This window comes from Delphinapterus leucas, chromosome 10 (genome assembly GCF_059928025.1).
Source record: "Delphinapterus leucas isolate spDelLeu-1000000601 "Yukka" chromosome 10, BTC_Dleu_Yukka2, whole genome shotgun sequence".
Lineage (NCBI taxonomy): Eukaryota > Metazoa > Chordata > Mammalia > Artiodactyla > Monodontidae > Delphinapterus > Delphinapterus leucas.
In genome coordinates, this window is record NC_143138.1 from 42,164,413 (window position 1) to 42,187,179 (window position 22,767).

Below are 22,767 nucleotides of genomic sequence, written 5' to 3' on the forward strand. Positions count from 1 at the left end.
CCGCCTGCCGATGCAGGGGACGCGGGTTCGTGCCCCAGTCCGGGAAGATCCCACATGCCGCGAAGCGGCTGGGGCCGTGAGCCATGGCTGCTAAGCCTGCACGTCCGGAGCCTGTGCTCCGCAGCGGGAGAGGCCACAACAGTGAGAGGCCCGCGTACGGCAAAAAAAAAAAAGTTTCTGAGTGTTGGAGTTGTCCTAATACCTGGTCAGAAGATATCAGAAAATCAGAAATACAACAAGAACTTCAATGAAGAATGTGGGGTCTATATGAACTAAGTTAAACTGGTAGCCACAGGAAGAGCTTAAAAAATAGATTAATTCTTTGCCTGGTGACTACATAAAAAATACCCTCAATACATCAAATTGCCTCTGAAGAGTGAAAATGAATTCTTTTGTGTGGGTATGCTTCTGGATAACTCCCTCCCCCCAACTTTTCCCCAATTTTTTAAAATACCATTTTCAACATAGGATGGTATATATATATATACACTTAGGGTAGGCAGTTGCCAACAGTGGGAATGATTTTTCTGAGAAAATTCACTGCATCCCCAGCCTAAAACATCTCCCTTTCCTTGAGCCCATTACCTGGATGAGAACAGAGATTCACCAAATTCTTTATCTGGGTAGGAAAGATGAGCCATAAGTCATTCCCAGTTCCTGGGAAAGCTCTCCTTTAGCTGGTTCCCTGGCTACCTTGCTTGACTTCAGTCACTAGTCCCATAATGTGTCTGCTGAACGTACATTAGAAGAATATCAACAGGTCTTATACAAAGAGTTCCATGATTATATAAATATGAAAAAATCTGTTTAATCTGGATGAATTAGTTAAATTCAAATGATTTTTTGTGGAGTGTGATTCATAATAATGAGGAATAGAAATATGTTGATCATGGGAGGTTAGAAAAAACTAACCTAAGGATTTTGGGAGCCTTTCCTGGATGGCAGTCCTATGTGAGGGAAGACAAAAGGAAACAAAAACTTACTGTTTTCTCTGGGTACAAGCAGACTGGATGAGAGGAAGTGAGAAAAAGGGAAAGAAAGAAGGCCAAGAGGCTCCTGCCTAGACCATGCAGCTTATTGTTTTGTATGAAGATTCGCTTCACCCACTTTAAAATTATGTCTAGTGTCAGGTCAAAAATGCCAGCTGATCAATCTTTGCCTAACTTTTTCCTAAAAGCGTTTTCTTGAGATTGTTCAAAGCAATGCCTTGATTGGACAGCTCTGTTCCAAATTGTTGTACACTAAATATGTTAAGAATGATTAGACGATTCTCTGTCAGTCCATTGAGACTGTGTATTTGCTTGCATAGATTCACAACGGGACTGATGTAGCTCCCTACAGGAACTTTAAATTCTGCCACTTGAGCCTTTTGTCTCCTTATGGTACAAAACAGGCGATTACACGGTTAAAATCTTATTTCAATATTTCTCAACATTTGTGCCATGGGCCACCAATCCTGCAAGATTTGGAATAAAGGTGTCCTATCTCTGGTCAAATACACTTGTGAAGTGGTGTATTGTATCTTTCTTCCGAAGAGGCACACTATTCATTAGTATATTGAGGACACTAAGAACTCTTCCTCCAATGACCTTTTTTCCACCCATTGTTTCCTAAACTCATGACATCAGAGAACCTTTTCTTCTTTGTTTGTTTATAATGACTGTTAATACTTCCCAAGATTTAGATTCCACAGAACACACTTTAGGAGCTGCTAACATAAGGTAAAATATTGAAAGAAAAGTGCTGGAGAGAGCAGAAGTATATTCAGGGCTAAAACAGAACTTAATGTCTCAGAAAGAAAACAATTATTATGACTGTATGCAAAATTGGCATGGGCTGAGGTCCTTTGGAGCCAGCAGAAGCATCACAGTTGAAGTCTGTTAATAGGCACATGTAGGCAGTGCCTTTAGTCACATGGCCCCATTTCACATACCGAGATGGACATGAGCTCTGCATCCTGTGTGCTTGGCTCTTAGTCTGGCTGAAATGATGGTAGCAGTGGTACCCAGTTCACAGGGCTGTAAGAAGTCCATGAAATGATGAATAAGGAGTGTTTTAGCACACAGACTGTATAGTAGAGCATTAATGAAATGTTATTATATAATATACAAAGTGGTTCTTTCTCCCTTGGATTAAGCTTGGGAAACTAGCAAGTTTCTGAAACAGGTAAATTTTGTAAGAGCTAAATTACCCAGAACTTAATCATTTGGAGGATTTTCTTTCATAAAGAAAGGTGTAGCTCTGGGTTTATTGGCCTTGACAGAGATTATATATTTTTGATAACCTGAAAGTTCTTCTACTATGCTCCTAAATCAAATCAAATCAAATCATGTCAAATCAAATCTAATCAAAGCAACCGTTCTGTACCTGATTATTTTTCCAGGAATTTAAATTTGGGAGATAACTTCAAGAGGCTTCCCTGTGTTATATTATATTATAAATATTGCAAACGTTTTGAATAAAACATACTATTTTCAAACAGAGATAGGGAAATTCAGAGTTCATTTTTCTACTTGGCTTAGTTAAAAAATATGTTTTTAATAGTTTTGTTGTTCATTTCCCAGGGAGAACAATAAAGTTAACAAAGCTATCACAGATAAATATCACATCTTAGGTGGAGCTATCAATATTTAGAAATTATTAAAACATTAATAAGGCTGGTATAGCATTTAAAACCTGTAGCTTTACTATATTATACAGTATCAGATTGATGTATGTAAAAATGTTCTAAATTTTTTTTTGTCAGCCTCATAGTTTACTAGTACATCTTTTCCCAGTCACCCAATACAGAAGATTTTAGTGTGTCTAAGTTGGCATTACCAACAAAGAAAAAATAACATCTTTTTCTATTGTTTTTTGGAAGTTAAAGTAAAATTGTATTTTATGTGTTATGTAATAACTTTTAAAACCAATGATCATTGAGACGAGAAAGGGAAATTTATTTCATTGTCTGGATACTTTATCATTATTTAGATAAGACATGGTATTTGATTGACTGGATCTATTTCTCTAGGAAGAATTTGTTTTTTCCTCTCTGAAATATATTTTAGTGATAGTAAGTACTGAGGGATGAAAGGTACCTTTGGAAAAAATCAGAGTGACTACTACCAGTTTTTGTTTTTACCTCTCATAGGTTATTGAAATTTTTTATTTGATTAGTTTTAATTTAATTATTTAATTAAAATTTAATTTAATTAACTAACCTACCTGAACAAACATCTACTTAATATCAATAATGTGTGTCACCCGTGTAAAGCATCTTGTAGAAACCAAAACACTGATTAGAAAAGTGAAAAACACAGTTCTATAGTTATATTCTTAATATATTATTGAACAAAAATGACTATTCTTTTCCATAAAATTGATGTTTAGCTCCACACATATGAACATGAGGCAAATGGCGTCAGGCTTTTATAATAATTGTATAGCATAGAGTAGGCGCCACTGATGCTGCAAAAGAGCATCACAGCCAGATGTTATGGTGGATTCTGTTTAAGTACATACTTCACTCAGCTCATTTCAGAATCTCCTCTGCTCAGTGGGTAAAGAACCAGGGACAGAATGATTTGTCTCTGAATTAAGAGTCTTAAAATTCAAATAGCATTGAAGCATTTCCTCATGTCTCCTCCAGGCTCTCTCCTTTCTTTCTCTCCTTCTCCAAATAGAACCTCAAACCCTTCAGCAAAGTTTAGGAAATACGCACTGTCCTCACTCCTTATCCAGCTGAACTTGTGGCAGAATGAATGTCTCATCTGTCAAATCAGTTTCCGAGTTGTCAGTTTATTTTCTTTACTAAGGTCTGATGCATAGCACTGTGATGTAATTGAGCATGACTTGACCAATGCCATGGGGCTGAATTGATCACTGCAGGACATATCTTCAAAAAGAAATGTGAAAATTCATTTTTTCCCTTCTCTGGGAACAAAAATTTGGGGCTGTTAAAAGGTAGATTCCTGAGGTGATTTGGTGTGTTGATATAAGGAGCCTGTGTGTTGATATCTGTTCACCAGTGCCGAATAGAAATGCAGAGACAGAGTTTTGGGTGAAGTAGAAAAGAATAGCTTCATTGCTTTGCCAGGCAAAGGGGGCCACAGCGGGCTAATGCCCTCAAAACCGTGTGTCCCGCCCTGGAGCGGGTAGTGAGGAGTCTTACAGTGTTCAAGGAGCAGGGCGTGGTCAGTTTGTAGACATTCTTCTCATTGGTTGGTGGTGAGGTAATTGGGAGTCAGCATTATCAACCTTCCAGCTCCAACCGGTCTGCAGTCTAAGTGCTTGTGGGCAGCATACAGTTAACTTCTTCCACCTGGTAAGGGTTTCAGTATCTGCAAAACAGCTCAAAGGACATGGCTCAGAATATTATCTCTAGTCCTTGAGAAAGAACTAAAGGTCCTTGACTTAGTTTAATGGTTAAAGTATTCTTATTTTGTCTTACTTGACTGTTTCCCTTTCTTTCTGCATTTTCTCACCTCTCTGATTAAATTTATTCTTTGACTAAAGTTTTTCTAGAGATGAAAGGCAGGCAGAGGACATGGGTGTGGGTCTATTTTGGAAGGCCTCATATTGTCTGGCTTGGTTACATGGACTCCCCAAATTTGGGTCTATCTAGTTCATACTGTGGTTCTTGCCAAAGTGCGTTCCATGAAACACTAGTCCTCTGATCTGCTTCACAATAAAACTGATGTGAAATCAAAGGAAAGTGAGTAAAATACTTTGCATTGGGTCATGCACATTAAAAATCACAAACATTATTTTCATTTCTTAGAGACTCTCAGCAGCACTTAGGTAGTTTATAAAAACTACTGCATTGAGGACAAAAATCTATTTAATTGTTAAAACCAGTTTCTCAGAACTGTTTGATTAATCAGCTCCTCCTTTTGTAATTATCTATTACAATTTCTCAGAACTAGTGTTCTAATGAAGTCGTTTTAGGAAATATCAGTTCATCAATCTCCAGAGGCATATTTTCTTCACTTTTTTACAACTCTAAAATTGGGAGGCTTCTTACATTTGATGATGTCCTGGGTTCAATGAAATATGGTATTGCCCTACCATAGCATCTTTTTTTTTTTTTCTTTTGGGAATTATTTCTTTTTTATTTCTTTTTTATTTTTAACATCTTTATTGGAATATAATTGCTTTACAATGGTGTGTTAGTTTCTGCTTAATAACAAAGTGAATCAGTTATACGTATATGTATGTTCCCATACTCTTCCCTCTTGTGTCTCCCTCCCTCCCACCCTCCCTATCCAACCCCTCTAGGTGGTCACAAAGCACCGAGCTGATCTCCCTGTGCTATGTGGCTGCTTCCCACTAACTATCTATTTTACGTTTGGTAGTGTACATATGTCCATGCCACTCTCTCACTTTGTAACAGCTTACCCTTCCCCCTCCCCATATCCTCAAGTCCATTCTCTAGTAGGTCTATGTCTTTATTCCTGTCTTACCCCTAGGCTCTTCATGACATTTTTTTTTTAATTCCATATATATGTGTTAGCATACGGTATTTGTCTTTCTCCTTCTGACTTACATCACTCTGTATGACAGAATCTAGGTCCATCCACCTCATTACAAATAGCTCAATTTCATTTCTTTTCATGGCTGAGTAGTATTCCATTGTATATATGTGCCACATCTTCTTTATCCATTCATCCGATGATGGACACTTAGGTTGTTTTCATCTCCTGGCTATTGTAGATAGAACTGCAATGAACATTTTGGTACATGACTCTTTTTGAATTATGGTTTTCTCAGGGTATATGCCCAGTAGTGGGATTGCTGGGTCATATGGTGGTTCTATTTGCAGTTTTTTAAGGAATCTCCCTACTGTTCTCCATAGTGGCTGTACCAATTCACATTCTCACCAGCAGTGCAAGAGTGTTCCCTTTTCTCCACACCCTCTCCAGCATTTATGGTTTCTAGATTTTATGATGATGCCACTCTGACTGGTGTGAGATGATATCACATTGCAGTTTTGATATGCATTGCCCTAATGATTAACGATGTTGAGCATTCTTTCATGTGTTTGTTGGCAGTCTGTATATCTTTGGAGAAATGTCTATTTAGGTCTTCAGCCCATTTTTGGATTGGGTTGTTTGTTTTTTTGTTATTGAGCTGCATGAGCTGCTTGTAAATTTTGGAAATTAATCCTTTGTCAGTTGCTTCATTTGCAAATATTTTTTCCAATTCTGAGGGTTGTCTTTTGGATTTGTTTATGGTTTCCTTTGCTGTGCCAAAGCTTTGTAGTTTCATTAGGTCCCATTTGTTTATTTTTGTTTTTATTTCCATTTCTCTAGGCGGTGGGTCAAAAAGGATCTTGCTGTGATTTATGTCATAGAGTGTCCTGCCTATGTTTTTCTCTAAGAGTTTGATAGTTTCTGGCCTTACATTTAGGTCTTTAATCCATTTTGAGCTTATTTTTGTGTATGGTGATAGGGAGGGATCTAATCTCATATTTTTTCATGTACCTGTCCAGTTTTCCCAGCACCACTTATTGAAGAGGCTGTCCTTTCTCTACTGTACATTCCTGCCTCCTTTATCAAAGACAAGGTGACCATATGTGCGTGGGTTCATCTCTGGGCTTTCTATCCTGTTCCATTGATCTATATTTCTGTTTTTGTAACAGTACCATACTGTCTTGATTACTGTATCTTTGCAGTATAGTCTGAAGTCAGGGAGCCTGATTCTTCCAGCTACTTTTTCCTTCTCAAAATTACTTTGGCTATTCGGGGTCTTTTGTGTTTCCATACAAATTATGAAATTTTTTGTTCTAGTTCTGTGAAAAATGCCAGTGATAGTTTGATAGGGATTACATTGAATCTGTAGATTGCTTTGGGTAGTAGAGTCATTTTCACAATGTTGATTCTTCCAATCCAAGAACATGGTATATCTCTCCATCTATTTGTATCACCTTTAATTTCTTTCATCAGTGTCTTATAATTTTCTGCATACAGGTCTTTTGTCTCCTTAGGTAGGTTTATTCCTAGATATTTTATTCTTTTTGTTGCAGTGGTAAATGGGAGTGTTTCCTTAATTTCTCTTTCAGATTTTTCATCATTAGTGTATAGGAATGCCAGAGATTTCTGTGCATTAATTTTGTATCCTGCTACTTTACCAAATTCATTGATTAGCTCTAGTAGTTTTCTGGTAGCATCTTTAGGATTCTCTATGTATAGTATCATGTCATCTGCAAACAGTGACAGCTTTACTTCTTATTTTCCGATTTGGATTCATTTATTTTCTTTTCTTCTCTGATTGCTGTCGCTAAAACTTCCAAAACTATGTTGAATAAGAGTGGTGAGAATGGGCAACCTTATTTTCTTCCTGATCTTAGTGGAAATGCTTTCAGTTTTTCACCATTGAGGATGATGTTGGCTGTGGGCTTGTCATATATGGCCTTTAATATGTTGAGGAAAGTTCCCTCTATGCCTACTTCCTGGAGGGCTTTTATCATAAATGGGCATTGAATTTTGTCAAAAGCTTTCTTTGCATCTATTGAGATGACCATATGGTTTTTCTCCTTCAATTAGTTAATACGGTGTATTACATTGATTGATTTGCGTATATTGAAGAATCCTTCCATTCCTGGGATAAACCCCACTTGATCATAGTGTATGATTCTTTTAATGTGCTGTTGGATTCTGTTTGCTAGTATTTTGTTGAGGATTTTTGCAACTATGTTCATCAGTGATATTGGCCTGTAGTTTTCTTTCTTTGTGACATCTTTGTCTGGTTTTGATATCAGAGTGATGGTGGCCTCGTAGAATGAGTTTGGGTGTGTTCCTCCCTCTGCTATATTTTGGAAGAGTTTGAGAAAGATAGGTGTTAGCTCTTCTCTAAATGTTTGATAGAATTCACCTGTGAAGCCATCTGGTCCTGGACTTTTGTTTGTTGGAAGATTTTTAATCACAGTTTCAATTTCAGTGCGTGTGATTGGTCTGTTCATATTTTCTATTTCTTCCTGATTCAGTCTTGGCAGGTTGTGCATTTCTAAGAATTTGTCCATTTCTTCCAGGTTGTCCATTTTATTGGCATATAGTTGCTTGTAGTAATCTCTCATGATCCTTTGTATTTCTGCAGTGTCAGTTGTTACTTCTCCGTTTTCATTTATAATTCTATTGATTTGAGTCTTCTCCCTTTTGTTCTTGATGAGTCTAGCTAATGGTTTATCAATTTTGTTTATCTTCTCAAACAACCAGCTTTTAGTTTTATTGATCTTTGTTATCATTTCCTTCATTTCTTTTTCATTTATTTCTGATCTGACCTTTATGATTTCTTTCCTTCTGTTAACTTTGGGGTTTTTTTTGGTTCTTCTTTCTCTAATTCCTTTAGGTACAAGGTTAGGTTGTTTATTCAAGATGTTTCCTGTTTCTTAAGGTAGGATTGTATTGCTATAAACTTCGCTCTTAGAACTGCTTTTGCTGCATCCCATAGGTTTTGGGTTGTCTTGTCTCCATTGTCATTTGTTTCTAGGTATTTCTTGATTTCCTCTTTGATTTCTTCAGTGATCACTATGGCTTAGCCTCCATGTGTTTGTATTTTTTACAGATCTTTTCCTGTAATTGATATCTAGTCTCATAGTGTTGTGGTCAGAAAAGATACTTGATACAATTTCAATTTTCTTAAATTTACCAAGGCTTGATTTGTGACCCAAGATATGATCTATCCTGGAGAATGTTCCATGAGTACTTGAGAATAAAGTGTATTCTGCTGTTTTTGGATGGAATGTCCTATAAATATCAATTAAGTCCATCTTGTTTAATGTATCATTTAAAGCTTCTGTTTCCTTATTTATTTTCATTTTGGAAGATCTTTCCATAGGTGAAAGTCCCCTACTATGAATGTGTTACTGTCGATTTTCCCTTTTATGGCTGTTAGTATTTGCCTTATGTATTGAGGTGCTCCTATGTTGGGTGCATAAATATTTACAATTGTTATATATTCTTCTTGGATCGATCCCTTGATCATTATGTGGTGATGATCTCTTCTAATAGCCTTTATTTTAAAGTCTATTTTTTCTGATATGAGAATTGCTACTCCAGCTTTCTTTTGGTTTCCATTTGCATGGAATATCTTTTTCCATCCCCTCACTTTCAGTCTGTATGTGTCTCTAGGTCTGAAGTGGGTCTCTTGTAGACAGCCTATATATGGGTCTTTTTTTTGTATCCATTCAGCCAATCTGTGTCTTTTGGTGGGAGCATTTAATCCATTTACATTTAAGGTAATTATTGATATGTATGTTCCTATTCCCATTTTCTTAATTGTTTTGTGTTTGTTATTGTAGGTCTTTTCCTTCTCTTGTGTTTCTTGCCTAGAGAAGATCCTTTAGCATTTTTTGTAAAGGTGGTTTTGTGGTGCTGAACTCTCTTAGCTCTTGCTTGTCTGTAAAGGTTTTAATTTCTCCATCAAATCTGAAAGAGATCCTTGCTGGGTAGAGTAAACTTGGTTGTAGGTTTTTCTCCTTCATTACTTTAAATATGCCCTGCCAGTCCCTCTGGTTTGCAGAGTTTCTGCTGAAAGGTCAGCTGTTAACCTTATGGGGATCCCCTTGTGTGTTATTTGTTGTTTTCCCCTTGCTGCTTTTAATATGTTTTCTTTGAAGTTAATTTTTGACAGTTTGATTAATATGTGTCTTGGCATGTTTCTCCTTGGATTCATCCTGTATGGGACTCTGTGCTTCCTGGACTTGATTAACTATTTCCTTTCCCATATTAGGGAAGTTTTCAACTATAATCTCTTCAAATATTTTCTCAGTCCCTTTCTTTTTCTCTTCTTCTTCTGGAACCCCTATAATTCGAATGTTGGTGCGTTTAATATTGTCTCAGAGGTCTCTGAGACTGTCCTCAGTTCTTTTCATTCTTTTTTCTTTATTCTTCTCTGCAGTAGTTATTTCCACTATTCTATCTTCCAGGTCACTTATCCGTTCTTCTGCCTCAGTTATTCTGCTATTGATCTCTTCTAGAGTATTTTTAATTTCATTTATTGTGTTTTTCATCATTGCTTCTTTCATCTTTAGTTTTTCTAGGTCCTTGTTAAATGTTTTTCGCATTTTCTCTATTCTATATCCAAGATATTGGATCATCTTTACTATCATTATTCTGAATTATTTTTCAGGTAGACTGCCTATTTCCTCTTCATTTGTTAGGTCTGGTGGGTTTTTATCTTGCTCCTTCATCTGCTGTGTGTTTTTCTGTCTTCTCATTTTGCTTATCATATTGTGTTTGGGGTCTCCTTTTTGCAGGCTGCAGGTTCGTAGTTCCCATTGTTTTTGGTGTCTGTCCCCAGTGGCTAAAGTTGGTTCAGTGGGTTGTGTAGGCTTCCTGGTGGAGGGGGCTAGTGCCTGTGTTCTGGTGGATGAGGCTGGATCTTGTCTCTCTGGTAGGCAGGTCCATGTCTGGTGGTGTGTTTTGAGGTGTCTGTGGACTTATTTTGATTTTAGGCAGTCCCTCTGCTAATGGGTGGGTTTGTGTTCCTGTCTTGCTAGTTGTTTGGCATAGGGTGTCCAGCACTGTAGCTTGCTGGTCGTTGAGTGAAGCTGGGTGTTGGTGTTGAGATGGAGATCTCTGGGTGATTTTCGCCATTTGATATTATGTGGAGCTGGGAGGTGTCTTGTGGACCAGTGTCCTGAAGTTGGCTCTCCCACCTCAGAGGCACAACACTGACTCCTGGCTGGAGCACCAAGAGCCTTTCATCCACATGGCTCAGAATAAAAGGGAGAAAAAGTATAAAGAAAGAAAGAAAGAAAGATGATAAAAAAAATAAAATAAAGTAAGGTAAAATAAAATAAAGTTATTAAAATGAAAAAATAATTACTCAGAAAGAAATTTTTTTAAAAAGTAGAAGACAAAACAAAACAAAACAAAACAAAAAACGGACAGATAGAGCCCTAGGACAAATGGTGAAAGAAAAGCTATACAGACAAAATCTCACCCAGAAGCATACACATACACACTCACAAAAAGAGGAAAAGGGAAAAAATCATAAATCTTGCTCTCAAAGTCCACCTCCTCAATTTGGGATGATTCGTTGTCTATTCAGGTATTCTACAGATGCAGGGTATTTCAAGTTGATTGTGGAGATTTAATCCGCTGCTCCTGAGACTGCTGGGAGAGATTTCCCTTTCTCTTCTTTGTTTGCACAGCTCCTGGGGTTCAGCTTTTGATTTGGCCCTGCCTCTGCGTGTAGGTCACTGGAGGGTGTCTGTTCTTCTCAGACAGGATGGGGTTAAAGGAGCCGCTGATTTGGGGCTCCGGCTCACTCAGGCCAGGGGGAGGGAGGGGTACGGAATGCAGGGCGAGCCTGCAGCGGAAAAGGCCTGGCAACCTCTCCACTTTGCCTTCCGCACCCCTGTGGCTGCGCTCTCCTCCACGGCTCCGAAGCTCCCCCCCTCTGCTATCCGCAGTCTCTACCCGCGAAGGGGTTTCTAGTGTGTGGAAACCTTTCCTCCTTCACGGCTCCCTCCCACTGGTGCAGGTCCTGTCCCTATTCTTTTGTCTCTGTTTGTCTTTTTTCTTTTGCCCTACCCAGGTACGTGGGGAGTTTCTTGCCTTTTGGGAGGTCTGAGGTCTTCTGCCAGTGTTCAGTAGGTGTTCTGTAGGAATTGTTCCACGTGTAGACGTATTTCTGATGTATTTGTGGGGAGGAAGGTGATCTCTACGTCTTACTCTTCCACCATCTTCCCCCTCTCTCCTACCATAGCATCTTTAATGTCAGTTCTGCGTGCTGTTTTAGCTTTGATTGGGCTCATCAGAGAGTGACAGAAGTCCAAAATGATAGTGACTTAAATAGAAATTGATTTCTTACCAACAAAACTGGAGGTGGATGGTAGAATTGCACTCCTTGGTGTTGGATACCCAGGCTTCTTCCTCCTTGTTCTATTTTCCAGAGCCTTTATATCCGAGGTCATATAATGGTTCAAGAAGCTGCTGCATGTCCATCTATACCCAAATTCCTGCCAACAGGAAAATTTTTAAAAAGATCAATAAAAAGGAGTAAAATCAAGTGCCAAACGTCTCTTAAGGAAGAGTTCTCAGAAGCTGCCAGTGACACTTGTGCTTACACTCCATGGGTCAGAATTTAGTAATGTGGCCACACCTGGGATCCAAGGCAGACCAGGAAATATAGTCATTTTTCTGAGCTTGCAGGTACTGAGCTAAAATTATCACTACGAATAAAAGGAAAGCCTATTCAAACCAGGAGCCCTGGAGAACTGGCACCACCAGCCATAGTGTGGTCACTGATTATTGATATGTACAAGAAATTAGATTGTTAAAAAAAACAGTAACTAGCAAATTATCAAAGCATAACTCTTTCAGAGTTAAGACATCAAGGCAAATATTATTGAAGATGAAAAATTCATTTTGCTGTTAACAACGAAAAAGTTAGCCTTTTCCCCACCAATATCAAGTACCTTAGAAGGCATTTCTTAGTATGCATGGCCACTGACCTTGGATTGTGAAGGTCAGAAGAGAATGATGTTCTCTGTTGCCTTCTTCTGATTCTCAGGTCACTCATTATCCAAGTTTAAGTGGGAGTAAATGCAACTAGGGATGAAGGGAGTGATTCACTGAGTAGATATTGTGTAGATATGGGCTTTTTTTTTTTTTTTTTGTGGTACGCGGGCCTCTCATTGTTGTGGCCTCTCCCATTGCAGAGCACAGGCTCCGGACATGCAGGCTCAGTGGCCATGACTCACGGGCCTAGCCGCTACGTGGCATGTGGGATCTTCCCGGACCCGGGCACAAACCCATGTTCTCTGCATCGGCAGGCGGACTCTCAACCACTGTGCCACCAGGGAAGCCCCTATATGGGCTTTTAATAAGAATGTCCTGAATGTCCAGAATTTGATTGGTTTGTTCTCAAGCTGTTCTGTGACTAAGTTTCCATTACTTTTAGAGATTTTGATTTGATTAAAATGCACGAATTATTGTAAAAAATTCCCCAGTGTTCACCATTGAATTTAATTCTTACATTTGTTCACAGTATCTTTAATATCTAAATTGAAATATTAAAGCAGGGAGACTATTCAAGTTTGACTAATATTAATTTTTAAATAGAATTAGATTATGACTGAAATTTTTCAACATTATAATGGAAATAATTAAAAATGCCCATATGTAATAGTGTAAAACTTTTTAAAATTAAATTTCTATCTTAAGCCACTATCATTTTGGAATTTTTGTCTCTGTCAGCTGACTCGCTTGACTTTTTTGCTTTATGAAGCTATCCTTTGACCAAAAAAAAAAAAAAAAAAATCATTTATTGAAGCCAGACTTCTATTACCAATTCCTAAAAGCTGTTATTCTGTGGTGTTTACTTTTATTTATAAGCCCTTAAAAACACTCTTACTTTATAGGGGAATGAAATAATTATGGAGTAATGAGCTGTAAAATTTGCCCTGAGCTTATTATATCAGATCATCTGGTATCATAAGGTAAATAAAATTGCAAGGTAATATGTGCTTACTGGGCCTCAAATCCTATGGGTTTATTTTTAGGAAACACAATATTAATTAATTGGTAAAAATCATGACAGAGCCAACAGGTGAGCTTCATGAATTGACCTGGTTTAGTGGGTTGGTAAATATGTTTTCAATGAATATGGCACTTTTCCTGTTGTTTTTCTATTGCCTTATCTTATGGAGAAGGATTATCCATTCATAGATTTTTATTTTTAAACAATAAATCATAAGAAAACAAGTGCATGCTGTCATTATAATTTAATTTAATGTGCCTTTGGGAGGAAAATGATATTTTAAAGTGATGAAATCTACCAGCTAGATATGTATCTCCTCATTATTATCAGATATTTATGGAATACCTCCATGTGCAAAGTTCTCTGGTCAACTTTGGAATGGGGACATCAGATTCTGAATAGCTTAATCCTGATGAGATCTGTCTGAAGTCATAGTTATCTCTTTACTGCTTCCACAGAGCAGAACGGAAATATCCTAGTTCTGCTATTAAATTAGAATTATAAAGTAATAAATTAAAATAACAGTGACACTCTAGCTATTTTTCTGGAACATGAGGCAACTTAATACTATAAATTCCTAAAAGCACACTGATTAGCCAATAATAATACAATTGGAAAATATGAGTAATGTATAGGGTACGTGTATCTCTGTCCCAGGTAGAAAGGCTCCTTTGGAGAATTAGTCTATGTTTCTGAAACTATCTACTCAGAGCAGTAAATTTATTCTGCTCCAATTCTATGGCCAATCTGATGGCACAGGAATCTAAAATCACCTGAATTTCTAGGATTTCTATGATACTGTTCTTTAAGTTCTCATGTAGATACCCTACCATGATCTGCTTAAAGATCTGGCACTTTTCTTCTATCACCTAAATAGCAGTGTTTTTAGTAATGAAACTCAGGATTTAATCACTTTCTTATCATATGATAATAGTTTTTTGAGTCAAAACTGAACTCTTTCATTGAAATTCGAATTTATAAATATTTTGGATGGATATCTTTTCAAGCAGAAGTGTACATTTAAAATTTTCCTTTATTCTCTTAAGTTGCTTTATACTTGTCAGAAGTAATTTTGCAGGGCAAGATATTGGATCAGTAGCCTGACTTGTTCAATGAACAATCATAAAAATTTTCAGTAGACATTTTACTTCTGTTGCAAAGTATCCATTTATTTCTGATAAAGTGGCTAAATGATGAATGAAACACAGTGTTAAGAAATCTAATATCTGGGTCTGGTCTCAGGGGTATTTCTTATTTAAGTGAGAGGACTTAGTATGTCATTTAACTTTTAGAGGTTTGTTTCCTCATTCGTAAAATAGAGTAAATAATATTTTCCCTGATTATATCACATAACGCTATTGAGAAAATAAAACACTTTAAAAATGTTAAAGCACTCTCAAAAATTATGTGTGTGTGAATGTATGTGTATGCATAAGTGATAGAAAATTAAGAAACACATCCTTATTTTGTTGGAATACTGATTATTTATGGAAGTAAAACTTATTAGTCTTTAAGAGTTTGAAAGAAAAAAACCAGGTTATAGGGCTTTAGACTTTCTTTGAGTGACATGAACAGAGCAAGGTCCATAGGTTTAATTTGCCTTCTTGGAAAGAGAGCAGCTGAAACTGTCAGGACCTAACATAGACTCTGAAGACATCTTGGCATTCATTGTATGTTTGACATTACATGATTTCTGAAGTTCTTTTTATTCTTCAAGGATTTTATAGCTATCCATCAATTTATCCCAGTTTTGTTTCCCAATAGCTGGTACAAAATTGGTGTTTCTTGGGGCTCCAAGTGAGTTAATGCATATTTGTCACAAATGCATTGTTTCCAAATTAATTTCACATCCGAAGTGCACACACTCTCCAATGTAGGAGGGATATAAAAGTAAACATTGTTTATGAGGCCAAATTTAAATAACATCATGTGGTCTTCCACAGGGATGACCAAAACTCTGATTCAAGATGACAGAAACAATGGCCGAAATTATTGCACCATATGGTACCACATTCTATGTTTGTTCTTACGATTTTGTACTATATATATTATGATTCCCCACATTGAATTGCCATTTTTAAACATAGAGTGAAATAGATATCTTACACAAATAACTCTTTTCAGGGATGCCATTCAGAAAATTGAATGTACAAAATAAAAAACAGTGACAAACATTTTAAAAGGGCATGGTGTTTTCTCATAATGGTTTTTGGAATATATTTGAAAAACGCTGACACCTCTGCCTCTACTTCTTCTTTAGGCTTCTTTACCTGAAACAACTGATCTTCCGGAATTCTTTATTGCTTCTTACAAATGGCCTGGATGGACCCATGGCCCATTGGATCAAAAAAATTGTGCTGCATCCTGGGCTTTTTCTACTGCAAGTAATAAAATCATTTTAATTACTTCCTTATAAATCTCCCTTTGACTCTAGATCTTGACATAGTAATTAAAAGGGTTTTTAATTTAGAACAGTTAAATATTAACATTTGGTCAATTTAAAATCTTACTCTGGCCAGAGAAAGCAGCCTGAAAATGATATAAAAATATGTTTTTACTCTGAAAATTGGCGTTTATTTTTAGCATCTAATTTTAAATAGAGAGTAGATCAAAAGAGCAGCAAAGAAGTTACCAAAATTTATTTGTTCTTTGAGAGTTAAGGCCAGATAATAAGAGTATAAAGTTCCTCTTTGCCTATAGTACCATCTGTAATCCTAATATGCATATCACACAGACATATAATTCTTATGTTCTTTTTACTTGATAAGATCTGCAAGAATATATTTAATTATTAAACTAGTAGATTTGATGTAAAGTAAGAATTCAGAACTAGTAATAATGGATTAAATGGGTTTTATCTCATTTTAGATAAAAACAACTATGTAGATTCTGACTCTAAAGTGATATAGTTGATCTTCTAATAAGAGCAGTTTCCAAATTAAGGTTGCTGTTGCTTCCACTGTGTGAGGAATACATACCTCTGCTGCAGCAACTTTCATATATTTTCACAAGTCCAGTAAATCGATATTCAGGTTAATCCCAAGATTTGGTCTCCAAATTATCCTCAAAAGCGTGTTGGTTGTATTACAGCAATTAAGCCTAATATGACATTGATTGTCTACTATCAAAGATCAGTTTCATAAAACTGTGGTCTAGGCTTAAAAATAATTCCAAAAGAGTGCTCAAAAGACTAAGTACTGAAAGCATCATGAAATAAGTTCATAAGCTCTGAAGGGTTACACTCCTTGGCACAGAGGAGTGCTGATCCTTTGTCTAAATATCATCACTTCATAGTATGAGCTAGTTCGTTCTAGAAAAGATACATTTGGCTGAACTCACCTCTGGAGCATCTCCATCTGTTACCTCTACACTAATGCCTACTCCTCAAGTATAAACGTTCTCTTGACCTCTTTGAGCCCTATTCTAGTTGGGTGGGGACAGATTTAATCATATAAATCATTTGTCATTTTATGTTCATGTGCTTAATGTATTACACCTCTTAGGGGTTATATAAGAATTTTACTTTAAGTTAGACCAGTATTTCTGAACATGTCTTAGGAAAGACATTGGTGGTAAAATACTGAAAGTAATTTACTAGGCTGATTTGGCCTGTGTACTCTGGTATCCCCAGGTCACAGCCCCATAGATGGCCTCAGCACAGGGCTAAGTCTGGATTTGTCCCTCTACCTAACAGATGACACAGTTTTGTATCCTGTGTATTCAATACATCAAATCAGGCTGATGCTATTTTTTTTTAATGTGTTAAGTAAAGAAGAGAATATTCTAGGGTCTCTTAAAGACCTAGAAAATTGTCAGGAAGTTGTAGTTAAAAAAAGAAAAGTCTTTCAAAGAAGCTAAAAACTATAAAATGGGATAAATACAATTTAAAAATATACACACATATAAAAATATTGTTATGCAGCCAAATACAATTCAAGCAAGATGTCAGAAGTTAATAGGTGAAGGAGTTTGAAATGGTGAGGGCAATACATACTGCAGAGCAAACTTGGAGACAGAATAAAATAAGCAGGGAAAATAATAGTGTGAGTCTCAGAGGTAAAGCCCAATGAAAGTTTTCATAGAGAGAGTGGAAAGCAATTTGCTGAACTGAGTCATTCTTAAATCTTCTGACCTTTTCCAAGCATTTCAAGTGAATTTGGATTAAACCTTCACTGAGATTCAGAAATGTCTGTAAAAAAGCAATGTATTGAAGATCATCACAATTTAAACCCTCATCCTTTAGTTGAAATCTACAGATTCATGGGGCTGGAGGGGATGTTAGAGGTCCCCTTTTTCAAGACTTTGGTTTTGTAAAAGAGGCACAAAGAGGGGAAGGGACCTGACCAAAGTGAAAGGCGAGAAGTCTCGGAAGTGATCCCAGAAGCCAGGCTTCTGACTCCTTCGGTATTATTTGTGAAAGTCTTTTCTGAACCAAGAATAGTTACACTAACATTTACAAAATATACTTGATTCTGAATGCTTGTACTGAAAGTTGAAGCATCAAAGAATTTCTATTTTCTTTTATGAAACAGGGAATTATTTTCTTGAGACTAAGAGAGATGGTGGTATAATGGCATTTGCTCTTATGAAATGTACCTAGCACAAAATAGGTGGGAATTGAGAAGGAAGTAGGAGGATATAGATTCAACACACACTGAGTGTCTAAAATGTGCCAGCAATTACACTACAGAATTGTACATATGCTGTAGTTACATAAAAAACATGTATATGCAGAAATACATATGTAAAGGAATTATTTTAAAATGAATTATTTTAGAATAATTCTAAACTAGCATCTTGAGGGGCTTCAGTACACAGATAATTTTGATGAATGAAAACAATAACTTCTGAGAAAAGTGCATAGATAGAAGGAAGGTTATGACTTTGTTGCCTTTCATCAAAAGTAAGAGATTAAGAACAAGACTATATCAGGTCTCCAACAACAACAAAAAATCTGTACGAGAATATCACTGACTCCAATTTTCTTGTGATCTCAACACACATATTATCATGGTAGCATGATCAAAATGCTCACATAGTAGTTTTCTGCCACTGGTTGATTAATTTCCCTAGTCTATTATTCTATGAGGACAGTATGATGACTCTTTTGGTTTTTGTTCATTGTTGCAATTTCTACTGCTTAGTCCTGTGCCTGTCACCTAGTAGGTGGTCAACAAATGTGTGTTGGGGAAAGGAACAAACTGATTAACAACAACCATGCTAGGGAATTATTTAAACAAATAGAGGGTTCAATCACAAAAGGTATATATATATAAAACAAGGTGAATTCCACGTCTACTAAGATAAGATTAGGATCATAATGTTCAAGAAAATTGTAAGCATAAAAATGTGCTATGTAGCTTTTTGATAGTTTATAATGTAGATTCATGTTAGTCTCAATTAGTTTAAAAACCAAAGATTTAATTTATTCCAATACATCAGATTAACATGGATGAATTTCCAATTAATATTTCTATGATCAGTTTTTCTGATTTCCTGAGTTTAGTTACATTCACTTCAAAAATATATTTTAAGCCATGATTATATGTTTTAGGTACAGGAGATACAAATATAAGATATAGCTCTTTCCCTCAAGGAGTTTCACTTGGCAAATTTCTTAATGAAAAATTCAGAAGTATATAGAACATGAAAGGAACAAGGAACTAGAGAAGTCTGTGAAGTTGGTAAGACAATGAAGCAATGCCAAAACTGGACAAAAACTGTAACTGAAATGATGACACAGTTGAATTTGTTGGAATACACAGACATATTCATCACATTTAGCCTTGATTTTTAGTTACATTAAGTTTCCAAGACTAGCTTAAGATTCAAACAAAAAGCGCTATGTAAATTCTTGGCAATACCACGTGTCACTTGACTATTAATCAATATTCTCTTTGAAACAGGTGTAGCAGCTGACCGCATAGCGATTCAGTCCAAAGGTCGATACACAGCCAACCTATCCCCTCAGAATTTGATCTCTTGCTGTGGCAAGAACCACTATGGATGCAACAGTGGAAGCATCGATAGGGCTTGGTGGTACCTGAGAAAACGTGGGTAAATAGCTGCCCAACACATGTCTCTAGGATTCTTAAGAGTGTGGCTTAGGTTAGAATAAGAAAACATATATATTAAGAGTTTTCCAAAAAATTTACAAATATATATGCTGCATCTACATAAACACATGGATTATATTTAAATATATACTATATTTGGTATCTATTGAGATTATAAGCTATTGGAAACAATTGTTTGAAGAATGTATATATTTCTAGCTAAATTAATGAAGAGTCAAGTAAGCATTGTATTCTTGTGGCTCTGACCCAAATGGCTCTACTGAGTCGCCACGGAGGGAGGGAGTAGTTGATATTGCTGATACCTCTCTTGAGAACTTTAGTTCCCCAAGTAGATGAATAGATAATCCCAGGTAAGAATTAGGTTAAGAATCAGAGGAATAACATAAAAACACCCTGTATAGTTGCCACAACTCATGAACATCATTGTCACTATCCATCCCATCTGATGAGAAGAGGCAGGTTGCATTTCTTTATGCTCATGTAGTCTGATGCTCACACAGCATCCTCCTGTCACCTATAAGAACTAATCTACTTAAAAGCTGAGATATCTCTCTAAGGAAACTGCAGCTGATAACTAGTAGTAGACGTATGTGCTGCCCCTGTGTTCTTTCCTCCTCCACTGAGTGATCTTTGTCTGCTACAGAGAAGTTAGGTGCTATGAGAGAGTGGGTGTTAGGAATTTTATATAAAGTCCTTTAAAATGTTTTTCTTATGTTTTGCCTAATAAGATGGTGCTTAGAATGGACAACTTGGGCTAATACCTTCCTGGTGTAGTAGTGCTTGGTTGGCCTCTGTTTTGTACTATAATAAAAATTAAAGCCTTTTAGGAGCTTAAAAATATAACAACATGAGAGTCAGTGAAATCTTATTGTATTAGTCTGGCCAGGTTAACATAACAAAATGTCATAGACTGTGTGGCCTGAACAACAGGCACTTGTTTCCCACAGTTCTGGAGACTGAGAAGCCCAAGACTGGGGTGTTAGTCAGTTCAGTTCCTGGTGAGAACCCTCCTCCTGGCTTGTCTTCTCATCATGTCCTCATCTGGCAGAGAGAGAGCTCTAGTGTCTTTTCCTGTTATAAGGGCACTGATCCCAGCATGAGGGCCCCACCCTTATGACTTCATTTAAAGCTAATTTTCTCCCGAAGACCCCCATCTCCTCATACCATCACATGGCAGTTAGGGCTTCAACACATGAATTTGGGCTGACACACTTCAATCCATAGTCCTCATTATCCCCAAGTTGAGACCTTTTTTGGAAATGGTTTCGTTTTCATCGTGCTCCTTTGCTCAGATTCTCTTACTTTGTTGAACACTATTGAATTTTCTTGAGGCAATTCTACCAGATAATTCCATGGCCAGCTCAACATTGACTATCCATAAAATCAATTCCATTGTTTTATTTTCCTTACTACCTGCTTCTATATTCAATGAATTATGTTAGATTTGGATCCAAATAACTTGTACTTTTCAATGTTCAATTTCAAAATAAGAAATCAAAATTATTTTATTGTTTGTATAATGTATATATCTGATAACTTTCTACCTTATTAACTTTAATACTATATTAGTATATACAATTCCTTCTAAAGTATCATGAACTACAGACACATAATAATTGAAGTCTTATGAGAAGGTATCTATAACTTAATAAAAATGTAAAAAAAACCCCTTAATTCTAAAACTTACATAATTTATCAGAATATTACATCTGAGTATGATAAAGTTCATTCTCTTTCACATTAAATTTGGCTCTTCTACATTATCGTTATAGATGCAGACTTAAGGAGTCCTTCCCCTATTAATATTACCACGGATTTAATTGATGAACAATTTTCATCTTTGGAAAATTCTATTCAGTAGATAAATTTATTTATTATAATGGATTTGAGCAAGATTTTAAAATATTAAAAAAATTATATAAATGAACTTATTTATAAAACAGAAACAGGCTCACAGATTTAGAGAAGGAATTTATGGTTACCGGGGGAAAGGGGTACAGGGGAGGGATATATTGGGAGTTTGGGATTGACATGTACACACTGCTATATTTAAAATAAAATGCCTTTCCATGAAAAAAAATTATAATGAAGAAATAGGAATGGGGTGGGGAATAATTAATATGATTGAACGACTATGTTCAATGTCATTAAACTTGCATGTACGTAGCCAGAATAATTTACAAATGTTTTATTCAGTAAAATTGCATATAGATAGGTAATTATGGCATTTTCCTAAGTATTATTTTGACATCTTTGCTTATTCCTCATAGACTGGTATCCCATGCATGCTATCCACTTTTCAAGGATCAAAATGCTACCAATAATGGCTGCGCCATGACAAGTAGGTCTGATGGACGGGGAAAGCGACATGCCACCAAGCCCTGTCCCAACAGCATCGAGAAATCCAATAGGATCTACCAATGTTCTCCTCCATACAGGGTCTCTTCCAATGTAAGTCTGAATCGCAAGAATTAGAAAGGGTTAACTTTCTCAAAAATATATACTACTGTTATTAAAACTATTTAAAAACTAGTATATTCTAAAATAATGCACTGCTTTCAGGTATAATTTTTGATATTCTTAAGATGTCTATTAATGACCTCCAATTTGGGTATAATTTTTGATCTTTGTAGTATTAGCAGTCCAAATGATTGCCTTAAATTCAAAAATGCCCATGGAAATAAAGTTTTATAATTTTATGTATATATATGTATATATATATATGTATATACATAAATACTTGACAGATAAAGGCTACAGCAAAACCTTTTTCACTGACTTTTTTGTGATAGTAGCTCATTTTATCAATCCTTTGCCTTACTCCACAGAATAATTGAAATGGACACAGTCATAATGGAAAAAAGATTCTCTTGGATTCCAGTTTATCATGTTAAAAGCCTAGGAAAATTGTACTCCATTGTATCAGTGTCACCAAGACATTCTCATTTTCAGAATATTTGAAACTTCAATGGCTTCCAGATACCTATAGAATACAGTTTGACATTCTTACCATGACATACAGGGCTTCATGATTTGATTCTGACCTACTGCTTTCACAGATTCATTTCCCACCAGGTTCTAACCCACCCCCCCACCTGCCCATAATGCTCCTGGTAAGTTGACCTGCTGTCTGCTCCCCAGATGCACCATGACCTTCATGCTTCTCTACTTAGCCAGGTGATGATTCCTCTCACCCAAATGATTATCCCACCTACTTCCA

At 36.4% G+C, this 22,767-nt stretch overlaps 1 protein-coding gene across 1 annotated transcript in view; it reads left to right on the forward strand.

Annotated features, from left to right (window-relative positions):
- Positions 1 to 22,767, forward strand: part of TINAG (tubulointerstitial nephritis antigen) — a 95,460-nt gene that overhangs the window by 17,628 nt on the left and 55,065 nt on the right. Inside the window, exons 5-7 of the mRNA XM_089918918.1 lie at positions 15,731 to 15,852; positions 19,372 to 19,527; positions 21,818 to 21,998. Coding sequence (XP_089775044.1) covers positions 15,731 to 15,852; positions 19,372 to 19,527; positions 21,818 to 21,998 — 459 coding nt within the window. The remainder of the gene's footprint in view (positions 1 to 15,730; positions 15,853 to 19,371; positions 19,528 to 21,817; positions 21,999 to 22,767) is intronic.